Below are 14,510 nucleotides of genomic sequence, written 5' to 3' on the forward strand. Positions count from 1 at the left end.
ATACCACAGTATGATGTAGAATGTTGCAAAATGTGCCACAGTATGATGTAGAATGTTGTGATGATTTACCACAGTATGATGTAGAATGTTGTGCGATGTACCACACTTTGATGTAGAATGTTGTATGATGTACCACAGTATGATGTAGAATGTTGTATAATGTAACAGAGTATGATGTAGAATGCTGTATGATGTACTACAGCATGATGTAGAATGTATGATGTACCACAGTATTATGTAGAATGTTGTATGATGTACCACAGTATGATGTAGAATGTTGTATGATGTACCAAAGTAGATGTAGAATGTTGTATGACGTACCACAGTATGATGTAGAATGTTGTATGATGTGCCACAGTATGATGTGGAATGTTGTATGACGTACCACAGAATGATGTATAATGTTGTATAATGAACCACAGTATGATGTAGAATGTCGTTTAATGTACCACAGTATGATGTAGAATATTGTATGATGTACTATAGTATGAAGTAGAATATTGTATAATGTACCACAGTATGATGTAGAATGTATAATGTATCACAGTATGATGTAGAATGTTTAATGTACTACAGTATGATGTAGAATATTGTATAATGTACCACAGTATGATGTAGGATGTTGTATGATGTACCACAGTATGATGTAGAATGTTGTATAATGTACCACAGTATGATGTAGAATGTTGTATGATGTACCACAGTATGATGTAGAATGTTGTATGATGTACCACAGTATGATGTAGAATGTTGTATGATGTACCACAGTATGATGTAGAATGTTGTATAATGTACCACAGTATGATGTAGAATGTTGTATGATGTACCACAGTATGATGTAGAATGTTGTATGATGTACCACAGTATGATGTAGAATGTTGTATAATGTACCACAGTATGATGTAGAATGTTGTATAATGTACCACAGTATGATGTAGAATGTTGTATAATGAACCACAGTATGATGTAGAATGTTGTATAATGTACCACAGTATGATGTAGAATGTTGTATAATGTACCACAGTATGATGTAGAATGTTGTATGATGTACCACAGTATGATGTATGATGTATAGTGATGCATGTTCCTGCAGGTGTTGGTGTGTGCTGGTGTTAGTGTTGGTGGTCCGATCGTGCTACCAAGACCTGATGACCTGATCACCACCACCGCTACCACCACCACCGCTACCACCACCACCGCTACCACCACTTCGTATGATAAGGAACCGCGGATGTTCGACTACCAAGGTTTTTATAACTGCCACGTCTATACATAGGGATAGGATGGTCCACAACAAACTACTGTATTATATATGGATAGGATGGTCCACAACAAACTACTGTATTATATATGGATAGGATGGTCCACAACAAACTACTGTATTATATATGGATAGGATGGTCCACAACAAACTACTGTATTATATATGGATAGGATGGTCCACAACACACTGCTGTATTATATATGGATAGGATGGTCCACAACAAACTGCTGTATTATATATGGATAGGATGGTCCCCATATGTATATGTATTATATCACTAGCTAAAAAGACTTGTTTACAAGATATCAACAACACTAGTTTTCTTATGAAATCAACTAGAGGAAAATTGTTTGAAGTAGATGAGGAAATAAAGCAAGATGGTTGAATAGCGAGGCAGAGGGATCTAAGATGGTTGTGTCTAATGTATTTTGGCTAGTATGAAACAGAGTTTCACATCTAACCATCAGACATGGGACTAGCAGTCCTTCAAGCAAGTTTCTTACACCGCTTTTAGTACACTTTTTTTTCTCCGTTTCATGACTCTTCTTTGAATTACAACTTTCTCACCACAATCCCTGATAAACTTCACTCCCATATGTGTCAGCTTGTCCACAAATGCCAGGTCCCCACAAAGCGGACTTACATTATCCCATTGTAACACAGGTTCTTACTTTCTTTTATGACCGTTCTTCCCACAACTTTCTACGTTGAGCGAAGAAATAACGTGTCATCATCTACGATTGTCATCTGTTCAGTCCTCTGTAAGGGGAGTGTAATGTTTGTTGGATATTTTGATAGTTTTAAGTTCTAACACGTGACTCTTGTCTGCTTCTCTCCAGGCCTGGCCCTCACCGCCTCCCCGTATTCAGTCGATCCTGACGGCCTCCCAGCCAACGAGCCGCCCTTCGTCGACCCTGTCCACCTCGCTCCTCTCCCCAGCAAATGCAAGCAAGTTCTCCTGGGCGCTGTTCAGTACAGCTCTAGATGAAACTGAGATCTAAGTCCAAGACACTAAAGACTGTGTATGACGTGTTGGACAGAATGATGGTCTCATGATCTTGCATGACTGACACACACACACACACACACACACACAACCCTATTTTTGGACACGAGAAACAGCACCCCTTTTCATATTGAAACATTCAGTATGTGATGGTAGACATCTTGATCACTCTGTACGACCTGTTGATATGATAGTTTGGCCTTAGACATGACGTCACCCTATCATGTGCTCAATGTTCGTACCGTCGTGCTCAGGGGTCGTACCGTCGTGCTTAAGGGTCGTACCGTCGTGCTCAAGGGTCGTACCGTCGTGCTCAGGGGTCGCACCGTCGTGCTCAAGGGTCGTACCGTGGTACTCAAGGGTCGTATCGTCGTACTCAAGGGTCGTACCATCGTGTTTAATGAATGACTGAGTGAATGATGATGATAGGAAAGACCCTTCAGATTAGGGAGACACAAGGGGAAGGCAAGACTGAGGTCAGTTTTAAGGAAGCGAGTATCAGCAGAATGTACAGAGGCAGGGCTCCACCCAGCGTGTAGTAACTGGGTTAGATGTGGATAAGACAGGACAGGACAGCTGGGGCAGGCCAGGTTGACGATGTGTGTGTGTTTTTGGTAAACGCCAGGAGGAGGAGGAGGGAGACACTGTGCATGTGTGTGTACTGCTTGTGCTGATGACGCTAGTCACCGAGCATGTCGTCACAGTCTTTCTAGATATTGGGTGTTGAGAGGTTGTTCATAATTCTATCTGCATGTTTGATATATGGGATTAGATAGTTTCCAGGGGATGTGTTGAAGAGATCATTTGGCTTGCCTGTCACAAAGGTGTCTCCAGCAGATGGTTAATGCTGACGACTTTGCTTTCTGGTGCAGGTCTGTATTCTCAGTGACGTCTTGCCTTGTGGCGTTAAAGATCCACCTCGGTGTTTTATTCTGAGTTACATGAAGGGTGTGGATGTTTAGTTTTAGCTGCTAGCTCTCTAGTGCTGCTGGAGCTTAAGTTGTCACTAGTCGAATTACGGTTTGTGAGATACGTTTTAGTTTTAACATTCGAATCTCTGAATCTCTTACAGTTCGACGAGCTCCGCTCTTGCAGTAGCCGCCTTTGTTTGAATGTTGTATTCATTCATCTTTAGGTGAACTTCATATTTGAGGCGTCGCACAGTGTTGGTGAGTGTGACGAGGGATAGGAGGATGAAGGTGTATGCGGGAGTGTAGGTATACGTTCGTTAGATTGTCGTACACTTGACAGAAGTATCGGTACTTTAAAAAGAACAACAGAGTTCACATAACCTGTGTGAACGAGCCAGCATGACTCTAGGCTGTACACTGCCTGGGTGTGGACCAGCCTGTGCGAATAGGTCTGGTCAGGAAGAGGGGTGGATCAGGGTTTCTCCCTGAGCGTGTTGGGTGAAGAACCAGCCAGCGTGGATGCGTCCAGCTTGTAAGCTGGCCAGGTGTGTACCGCCGTTGGCAGGTGGCTGCATACCGTCTATGGTAGCCAGACTTCTAGCGCTCCTGGTGTGACTGTGTGATCTCGCAAGAGAAAATGTTTCCTCAGACGGGACGGGTCCCACACAAAACCTTGATGTTCTTGTAGCTGTGACAGGTCTTGCATGGGTGTATTTGTGTATTTGTAATTACCTATTTGAACTCGAGGGTGAAAGAGTTCTACACTCGTAGGGCCTAATCTCTACAACATTTCCTACTGTCATACAGCGTTTTTAACCTCTGTATGCAATCCTCGGTCTTATGTTCTAGGCATTCCATTCATCCACCTTTTATACTTATTTTCAATGTCCTGGCCTTTATTTGTTCTCCTTTCAGATTGTTTGAAGAATTCTTCGCTGTTATCATCAGACTGGTTTAGGAACTTGAAAAAGGTCACCCCTCACTCTTCAGTCTTTTTTTTTTTTTTTTTTATACTTTGTCGCTGTCTCCCGCGTTTGCGAGGTAGCGCAAGGAAACAGACGAAAGAAATGGCCCCCCCCCCCCCCATACACATGTACATACACACGTCCACACACGCAAATATACATACCTACACAGCTTTCCATGGTTTACCCCAGACGCTTCACATGCCTTGCTTCAATCCACTGACAGCACGTCAACCCCTGTATACCACATGACACCAATTCACTCTATTTCTTGCCCTCCTTTCACCCTCCTGCATGTTCAGGCCCCGATCACACAAAATCTTTTTCACTCCATCTTTCCACCTCCAATTTGGTCTCCCTCTTCTCCTCGTTCCCTCCACCTCCGACACATATATCCTCTTGGTCAATCTCTCCTCACTCATTCTCTCCATGTGCCCAAACCATTTCAAAACACCCTCTTCTGCTCTCTCAACCACGCTCTTTTTATTTCCACACATCTCTCTTACCCTTACGTTACTTACTCGATCAAACCACCTCACACCACACATTGTCCTCAAACATCTCATTTCCAGCACATCCATCCTCCTGCGCACATCTCTATCCATAGCCCACGCCTCGCAACCATACAACATTGTTGGAACCACTATTCCCTCAAACATACCCATTTTTGCTTTCCGAGATAATGTTCTCGACTTCCACACCTTTTTCAAGGCTCCCAAAATTTTCGCCCCCTCCCCCACCCTATGATCCACTTCCGCTTCCATGGTTCCATCCGCTGACAGATCCACTCCCAGATATCTAAAACACTTCACTTCCTCCAGTTTTTCTCCATTCAAACTCACCTCCCAATTGACTTGACCCTCACCCCTACTGTACCTAATAACCTTGCTCTTATTCACATTTACTCTCAACTTTCTTCTTCCACACACTTTACCAAACTCAGTCACCAGCTTCTGCAGTTTCTCACATGAATCAGCCACCAGCGCTGTATCATCAGCGAACAACAACTGACTCACTTCCCAAGCTCTCTCATCCCCAACAGACTTCATACTTGCCCCTCTTTCCAGGACTCTTGCATTTACCTCCCTTACAACCCCATCCATAAACAAATTAAACAACCATGGAGACATCACACACCCCTGCCGCAAACCTACATTCACTGAGAACCAATCACTTTCCTCTCTTCCTACACGTACACATGCCTTACATCCTCGATAAAAACTTTTCACTGCTTCTAACAACTTGCCTCCCACACCATATATTCTTAATACCTTCCACAGAGCATCTCTATCAACTCTATCATATGCCTTCTCCAGATCCATAAATGCTACATACAAATCCATTTGCTTTTCTAAGTATTTCTCACATACATTCTTCAAAGCAAACACCTGATCCACACATCCTCTACCACTTCTGAAACCGCACTGCTCTTCCCCAATCTGATGCTCTGTACATGCCTTCACCCTCTCAATCAATACCCTCCCATATAATTTACCAGGAATACTCAACAAACTTATACCTCTGTAATTTGAGCACTCACTCTTATCCCCTTTGCCTTTGTACAATGGCACTATGCACGCATTCCGCCAATCCTCAGGCACCTCACCATGAGTCATACATACATTAAATAACCTTACCAACCAGTCAACAATACAGTCACCCCCTTTCTTAATAAATTCCACTGCAATACCATCCAAACCTGCTGCCTTGCCGGCTTTCATCTTCCGCAAAGCTTTTACTACCTCTTCTCTGTTTACCAAATCATTTTCCCTAACCCTCTCACTTTGCACACCACCTCGACCAAAACACCCTATATCTGCCACTCTGTCATCAGACACATTCAACAAACCTTCAAAATACTCATTCCATCTCCTTCTCACATCACCGCTACTTGTTTTCACCTCCCCATTTACGCCCTTCACTGAAGTTCCCATTTGCTCCCTTGTCTTACGCACCCTATTTACCTCCTTCCAGAACATCTTTTTATTCTCCCTAAAATTTACTGATAGTCTCTCACCCCAACTCTCATTTGCCCTTTTTTTCACCTCTTGCACCTTTCTCTTGACCTCCTGTCTCTTTCTTTTATACTTCTCCCACTCAATTGCATTTTTTCCCTGCAAACATCGTCCAAATGCCTCTCTCTTCTCTTTCACTAATACTCTTACTTCTTCATCCCACCACTCACTACCCTTTCTAAACAACCCACCTCCCACTCTTCTCATGCCACAAGCATCTTTTGCGCAATCCATCACTGATTCCCTAAATACATCCCATTCCTCCCCCACTCCCCTTACTTCCATTGTTCTCACCTTTTTCCATTCTGTACACAGTCTCTCCTGGTACTTCCCCACACAGGTCTCCTTCCCAAGCTCACTTACTCTCACCACCTTCTTCACCCCAACATTCACTCCTCTTTTCTGAAAACCCATACTAATCTTCACCTTAGCCTCCACAAGATAATGATCAGACATCCCTCCAGTTGCACCTCTCAGCACATTAACATCCAAAAGTCTCTCTTTCGCACGCCTGTCAATTAACACGTAATCCAATAACGCTCTCTGGCCATCTCTCCTACTTACATAAATATACTTATGTATATCTCGCTTTTTAAACCAGGTATTCCCAATCATCAGTCCTTTTTCAGCACATAAATCTACAAGCTCTTCACCATTTCCATTTACAACACTGAACACCCCATGCATACCAATTATTCCCTCAACTGCCACATTACTCACCTTTGCATTCAAATCACCCATCACTATAACCCGGTCTCGTGCATCAAAACCGCTAACACACTCATTTAGCTGCTCCCAAAACACTTGCCTCTCATGATCTTTCTTCTCATGCCCAGGTGCATATGCACCAATAATCACCCACCTCTCTCCATCAACTTTCAATTTTACCCATATTAATCGAGAATTTACTTTCTTACATTCTATCACATACTCCCACAACTCCTGTTTCAGGAGTATTGCTACTCCTTCCCTTGCTCTTGTCCTCTCACTAACCCCTGACTTCACTCCCCAGACATTTCCAAACCACTCTTCCCCTTTACCCTTGAGCTTCGTTTCACTCAGAGCCAAAACATCCAGGTTCCTTTCCTCAAACATACTACCTATCTCTCCTTTTTTCACATCTTGGTTACATCCACACACATTTAGGCACCCCACTCTGAGCCTTCGAGGAGGATGATCACTCCCCGCGTGACTCCTTCTTCTGTTTCCCATTTTAGAAAGTTAATACAAGGAGGGGAGGATTTCCGGCCCCCCGCTCCCGTCCCCTCTAGTCGCTTTCTACGACACGCGAGGAATACGTGGGAAGTATTCTTTCACCCCTATCCCCAGGGATAATATACATATATATATACTCTTCAGTCTTATGTGATAGAAAAATTTAAGGTCTCATTCTTCCATGTAATTCTGCTGTCTTAATTCTGATACCTTCTTTATGGCTCTCCTCTGGACTTTTTCCAGTAGTTCTCGGCGGGTCTTTCTATATCTGACGTCCATTTCCTCCGGGGCTCCCTCAAGGGAGTGGCCACGGCAATAGAGGCTGCATAACTGGTGAACACCAGCGCCGCTGCCTTTACTGCCTCGCCCTTAACAGGCCAGTGGCAGAGGGCAAGACTAGCGGTGTTCGAAAAGGCTCCTTCCTAATGTTCCTGTTGACTACTACTACTTAATGTGTCCACCTAAAATTGCAGCCTACCAATTCTACCTAATGCTCCCGACTAGTGTGTGCTACTGTCTATTGCTACTAACATTTTGCCAAAAGGCAGGGCTAACGCGTGGTACTCACAGCAGAAAAATGTAGAGTTACGAAGAATGAGTTATGTGAGTTTAGTGTTATGTTACGTGTGAGAGATATTGCATGTTTGTGGACAGCCGCCTGGATCAGGGGAATGCAACTTGACAACCACTGAAGTGATGGCTCTGCACAGCATTCGCCGACCCTCTGATACCCAGGTGGGTAGTACCGTTAATATACCTCCCTGGCCGGTGGCTGCCTACCAAACTTGAGAAACTTATTCTAGTTCTGGCCTTATGTAAGGTGTGAACAGGTCGCTTGATGCGTGAATAATGTTCTAATATTTGCCAGAGGACAGTTTGTCTCCATTACTATTCCACTCATGCTGAGCACTGGCAACAGGTTCGGCACTATGTCTATTCTCAAGTGTCTTAGACAGATTTCTGCAGCTTTCTCGCTAAATGATATTCAAATCGAGGTCTTCACTCTGTGTTCTCCTTCCTCATTCCATTACAATTACTCGGATTAGATTTCATCAACCAATCTCATACCAGGTTTGGAGTTTGTGCAGGTTCCTTTGTAAGTTGATGCAGTCCTCTTCACTGTTCACATTAATCATGACCTTGGTATCATCCGCACACATATTCAGATGGGAGTTTCAATCACTCTAGCAAGTCAGTTACATAGGTTCGAGAAAAGCAGTAGTCTCAGAACACACCCCTGCAGTATGCCACTAATGACCTCGACATATTTCGAGAAGACTTGCCTGACATGCGTCCTCTATCCCCTTCTACCATAATCATCTGTCCATTTATGTAACCTCTTCCCTATTCCTCCCTGGAGATCCAAGTCTTTACCAACCTTCTATCTGGTAAAGTGTAAGGTTCTCTCTGGCAGTTCCAGGTATAGGCAATCCACCCACGCTTGTCTTTTGTCTGACAGACGTCATCCCTAGAAATCTTGAGACTGTTACGCGTCGCTGTGTCTCGTGCAGGTGCATCCCTCTCGTTCGTGGATGATAGCGTTCCAGCAGACTACAAGCTGCGCTCTTCATGGAGACCTGACCTGTGGTGCAGCGGCCTCCCTTGGTTTCCTTTTCTTAGCGATACATATGTATGACGTTTGTCTTCTTCCATTTCCTCGACAATATACCTTTTGCTTAGGACATCTCGAACAACAACAAAGATTCAAGTGAACTCTAGTGTACCTGTACTCTTCTTTAGTGCACAGACATATTCTATCAGGGTCGAGGGCAGTGCTTAGGTCTTTTCTGGATATCTTGATATGAAGACCTCCTCCCCGCTCCGGCTCACTGGTGCTGCACTTCGCCTTAGTAGCTGCTCTTTGACTGCCAGTTTACTCCTCATGAAAACTGTGAACAAGTTTAGGCTGTGTCTTGCCTTGTCCACAATATTCTCTTCAAAGATTCTTTGCTGCTCCTTTCTTTTTCCTGTCGTGTTCGTTTCTTTATATGTCATACCTTTCAAAAGGTGGCCGGCTTGGGTTCCCCCCTATTTTGTTCCACAGCAAAAGCGCAGATCCTTTGCTTTATGATATCCTTTATAGACCCATACCTTGTTTGACAAATAGAGCAATAGCTCGTTTTCTGACCTTCTCTTTGTATTTGAGGTGTTGGGTACCCAGGTTCCCACTCCTTTTATGTAAATTTCACAGAACCTCCTACCACCGTCCCATGGCCCCTCCCTACTGAACTTCATGTATCAGTTTGACAAAGATATTGAGTGTCGTATAATTTCCACTATTCTATCTCTTCCTATCTAATAATCGTACTCTGACATCATATGATCGCTTTTCCAATTGATGCACCGTACGTGATATTCTCTGTATCAATGCAACTATGTATGATGACCAGATCTTGTAACAGTGCGTCAGTGACCCCAGTGTGCTCAGTGACATGCTGGTACAGAACAACTTCCAGTGTACATTCTTAGCACCGAATTCTCCAATGACTTTCACCACGAGAATCCAGAAAGCTTTGTCGGTCGATCTCTTAGTGATGGAAATCCCCTATTATTTGCCCTCTTCAGTTTGTGATAAGTGCGTGTATCGTGTGCTACCCTGACATATTCATCACTGTTGTTGTATATTTGGTCAAGATCATTACAATCATTTGTAGGATTCTGTATCTACCTCAGTATAGCCCTTCTGTTTCTCAGTAATTCCAGCTAATTCCCTCAGATGATTTATCTTATACGTCTCCCTTCCTCCTAATTCCATACTTTGTAAGACGATCATTTTCCATCTTCGTTCTTATAGATCCAGTCACGACTGTTGGATCTAGCTTCACCTTTGTATGTGTACTTGATTCAAGCTTTCTTATCTTGGAGTGGCTGCTGGTCTGCATTTTCCTCGCCCTGGGTCATGCATTCCTCTTTGCCTAGTCCATAAGGTACTCAAGGTCTTGGAACGCTCCCCAGTTTCTAAGATTAATAGGTAGTTATGATATTGATACAAAACTAGATCCAAACCAGGAAGACACCTTGAAACACGTCAGACGACTGTTAGTTTCCCATATGTAACAATTATTTTAGTGCCATTTTCTACTCGCTGAGCGGTACACTTCCTTGTGGTATTTCTTTAATAAGCTTCTTTATTTTACTTTGTCCTTTATTCACAGTAAGCTCTCTCAGGATATTCTTTACTTAGAGAGTAATTTAGTTTTTGCACAAAGTGGCAGCACTCAGGTCAAGAGCACTCGATGTGAATCTCTTGGTCTTTTCTTCCCAGATGTTATCCAGGTTTTCAAGCTGACATAGTGGAATGTTATATGCATACTTCACGAGTCGTCTGTATAGTCTCCATAAGAGATATCATTCAGGGGATTCTCCACATTCCAGTCTCAACCCAACCCTCACCCCGCCCACTTTTACCTGTGTGAACTAGGCCTGGGGAACTGAAGTGCCTCCAGATTGTGACAAGAAGCCAGGCAGTCCTGTGACCTGCTGGTGTGTGTGTGTGTGTCTGTGTGTGTGTGTGTACTTCTGCTTCATAATTGGTGACAATAATGATGATATTAGTTTTGGTTGATTAATGTACTGCTAGAAGGCAGCGGACCCTTGTACTATGTTTGATGAAGAGAGAGAAATCTAGACATCTATGTACAGGCAAGTCATATGAGAGGCACATATACTACTCCGCTCCTATTTCTAAGTCAATACTGAATAATTTTCCTGATGTATAGACGCGAACGAGAATAATGAAGGTTTTCAGTAGGCGTGACACACACTGTGAGTTGCTAACAGCGGGAGAACCATTAAGTGGGTGATGAACGACTCTATAATCAGCTCCTCCTCCATCAGGATACACCCGGAGCCGTGTGACGAGGCAGCCAGGTACCGGACCATCTCGGGGCACTGCAACAACCTGATCCACAAGGAGTACGGCGCCGCGGGCCACCTCCTCGCCCGCATGAACCCTCCCGTCTATGGTAATGTGGTTTTTCTTACACCATCAAGTTCAGCGAAGCATCGGAACCATTGGGTTGGGCATGGAATTTATCAGTGTGCTTTGTAGGGGCTTGACTCTATATACAGGTTTAGATCTGCCTGGGTTAGTTTCCTGGTTGTGTAGTAAGTGTAGCGATGATATGGTAGTAAAGTGTTCATAGTAAACACTGGTCACTGATAAACCTGGTTCAGTGCTGGCCATCCTCTGATGTACACAAAAGAAACACACGATATCAAAGTTGGGTTTGTGATATATGAAGGTGGATCTCCAGTGTGATACAGGTGTGTGTCTCCAGTGTGATACAGGTGTCTCTCCAGCGTAATACAGGTGTGTCTCCAGTGTGATACAGGTGTCTCTCCAGCGTAATACACGTGTGTCTCCAGTGTGATACAGGTGTGTCTCCAGTGTGATACAGGTGTCTCTCCAGCGTAATACAGGTGTGTCTCCAGTGTGATACAGGTGTCTCTCCAGCGTAATACACGTGTGTCTCCAGTGTGATACAGGTGTGTCTCCAGTGTGATACAGGTGTCTCTCCAGCGTAATACAGGTGTGTCTCCAGTGTGATACAGGTGTGTCTCCAGTGTGATACAGGTGTGTGTCTCCGGTGTGATACAGGTGTCTCTCCAGCGTAATACAGGTGTGTCTCCAGTGTGATACACGTGTCTCTCCAGCGTGATACACGTGTGTCTCCAGTGTGATACAGGTGTGTCTCCAGTGTGATACAGGTGTCTCTCCAGCGTGATACAGGTGTGTCTCCAGTGTGATACAGGTGTGTCTCCAGTGTGATACAGGTGTGTCTCCAGTGTGATACAGGTGTGTCTCCAGTGTGATACAGGTGTGTCTCCAGTGTGATACAGGTGTGTCTCCAGTGTGATACAGGTGTGTCTCCAGTGTGATGCAGGTGTGTCTCCAGTGTGATGCAGGTGTGTCTCCAGTGTGATGCAGGTGTGTCTCCAGTGTGATGCAGGTGTGTCTCCAGTGTGATGCAGGTGTGTCTCCAGTGTGATGCAGGTGTGTCTCCAGTGTGATGCAGGTGTGTCTCCAGTGTGATGCAGGTGTGTCTCCAGTGTGATACAGGTGTGTCTCCAGTGTGATACAGGTGTGTCTCCAGTGTGATACAGGTGTGTCTCCAGTGTGATACAGGTGTGTCTCCAGTGTGATACAGGTGTGTCTCCAGTGTGATACAGGTGTGTCTCCAGTGTGATACAGGTGTGTCTCCAGTGTGATACAGGTGTGTCTCCAGTGTGATACAGGTGTGTCTCCAGTGTGATACAGGTGTGTCTCCAGTGTGATACAGATGTCTCTCCAGTGTGATACAGGTCTCTCCAGCGTGATACAGGTGTGTCTCCAGCGTGATACAGGTGTGTCTCCAGCGTGATACAGGTGTGTCTCCAGCGTGATACAGGTGTGTCTCCAGCGTGATACAGGTGTCTCTCCAGCGTGATACAGTTGTGTCTCCAGCGTGATACAGGTGTCTCTCCAGCGTGATACAGGTGTGTCTCCAGCGTGATATAGGTGTCTCTCCAGCGTGATACAGGTGTCTCTCCAGTGTGATACAGGTGTCTCTCCAGCTTGATACAGGTGTGTCTCCAGTGCGATACAGGTGTGTCTCCAGTGCGATACAGATGTCTCTCCAGTGCGATACAGGTGTGTCTTCAGTGCGATACAGGTGTGTCTCCAGTGCGATACAGGTGTGTCTCCAGTGCGATACAGGTGTGTCTCCAGTGCGATACAGGTGTGTCTCCAGTGCGATACAGGTGTGTCTCCAGTGTGATAAAGGTGTGTCTCCAGTGTGATACAGGTGTGTCTCCAGTGTGATACAGGTGTGTCTCCAGTGTGATACAGGTGTGTCTCCAGTGTGATACAGGTGTGTCTCCAGTGTGATACAGGTGTGTCTCCAGTGTGATACATGTGTGTCTCCAGTGTGATACATGTGTGTCTCCAGTGTGATACATGTGTGTCTCCAGTGTGATACATGTGTGTCTTCAGTGTGATACAAGTGTGTCTCCAGTGTGATACAGGTGTGTCTCCAGTGTGATACAGGTGTGTCTCCAGTGTGATACAGGTGTGTCTCCAGTGTGATACATGTGTGTCTCCAGTGTGATACATGTGTGTCTCCAGTGTGATACATGTGTGTCTCCAGTGTGATACATGTGTGTCTCCAGTGTGATACATGTGTGTCTCCAGTGTGATACATGTGTGTCTCCAGTGTGATACATGTGTGTCTCCAGTGTGATACATGTGTGTCTCCAGTGTGATACATGTGTGTCTCCAGTGTGATACATGTGTGTCTCCAGTGTGATACATGTGTGTCTCCAGTGTGATACAAGTGTGTCTCCAGTGTGATACAGGTGTGTCTCCAGTGTGATACATGTGTGTCTCCAGTGTGATACATGTGTGTCTCCAGTGTGATACATGTGTGTCTCCAGTGTGATACAAGTGTGTCTCCAGTGTGATACAGGTGTGTCTCCAGTGTGATACAAGTGTGTCTCCAGTACGTGGTGTTGTCTTCCCCCAGACGAGGCTCTGATGAGGACGCGGTCCGTGTTGGGAGGCCTGCTACCCAACCCTCGCGTGATCAGCTTGCGTCTGCTGGACGTGCCGCTGGCCCCCGCCTCCCCACGCAACCTACTGGTCATGCAGATGGGCCAGTTCATCGACCACGACTTGTCCGTGACGAGCGTCATCAAGGGTAAGTCGCCACTTGTTTACGAAAATGGAGGGTGTGTGTCGTGAGGATGTGGGGAGTACATTGGAATATATTAGACGCGTATTGGAAGGACAGACGACTGGAAGCATAAGAGCCTTGGACAAAGCAGTTTTGTGGTTGACTGTGACGTTATATAGGTTTCACCTCGTTATTGGTTAAAGAGACGGGATAGTGAACCAGAAGGCACCTCCTCCCCACCTGCTACTCCCTCAGGCAACAACATCCAGCAGGAGAATGCTATGGAGGAACAACATACAGTTAACGTATGGAATACACTCAAGGAAATTTATAGGGAAGTGTAGATTGGAAGACATTCCAAAAGTACTTCATGGAGAAAGCAGAGAGCGGTTGTAATTATGAAAGATCATTTATTTCCTAAATGAGCCTCTAGTGATTATTGATAATGTATCGCGGTCCTTCGTGGTGTATCGGTTAGCGT

General features: G+C 44.9%; 1 protein-coding gene across 2 annotated transcripts in view; it reads left to right on the top strand.

Annotated features, from left to right (window-relative positions):
* Positions 1 to 1,123: 1,123 nt before the first annotated feature.
* LOC139750343 (salivary peroxidase/catechol oxidase-like) overlaps positions 1,124 to 14,510 on the top strand; it is a 33,546-nt gene continuing 20,159 nt past the window's right edge. For both annotated transcript variants that reach the window (XM_071665026.1, XM_071665025.1), the window contains exons 1-4: positions 1,124 to 1,247; positions 2,104 to 2,212; positions 11,214 to 11,341; positions 13,880 to 14,053. In XM_071665026.1, the coding sequence (XP_071521127.1) occupies positions 1,232 to 1,247; positions 2,104 to 2,212; positions 11,214 to 11,341; positions 13,880 to 14,053 (427 nt within the window). In that variant the 5' untranslated portion in view covers positions 1,124 to 1,231. The remainder of the gene's footprint in view (positions 1,248 to 2,103; positions 2,213 to 11,213; positions 11,342 to 13,879; positions 14,054 to 14,510) is intronic.

The sequence above is a fragment of the Panulirus ornatus genome, chromosome 9 (assembly GCF_036320965.1).
Source record: "Panulirus ornatus isolate Po-2019 chromosome 9, ASM3632096v1, whole genome shotgun sequence".
In the NCBI taxonomy this organism is placed as follows: domain Eukaryota; kingdom Metazoa; phylum Arthropoda; class Malacostraca; order Decapoda; family Palinuridae; genus Panulirus; species Panulirus ornatus.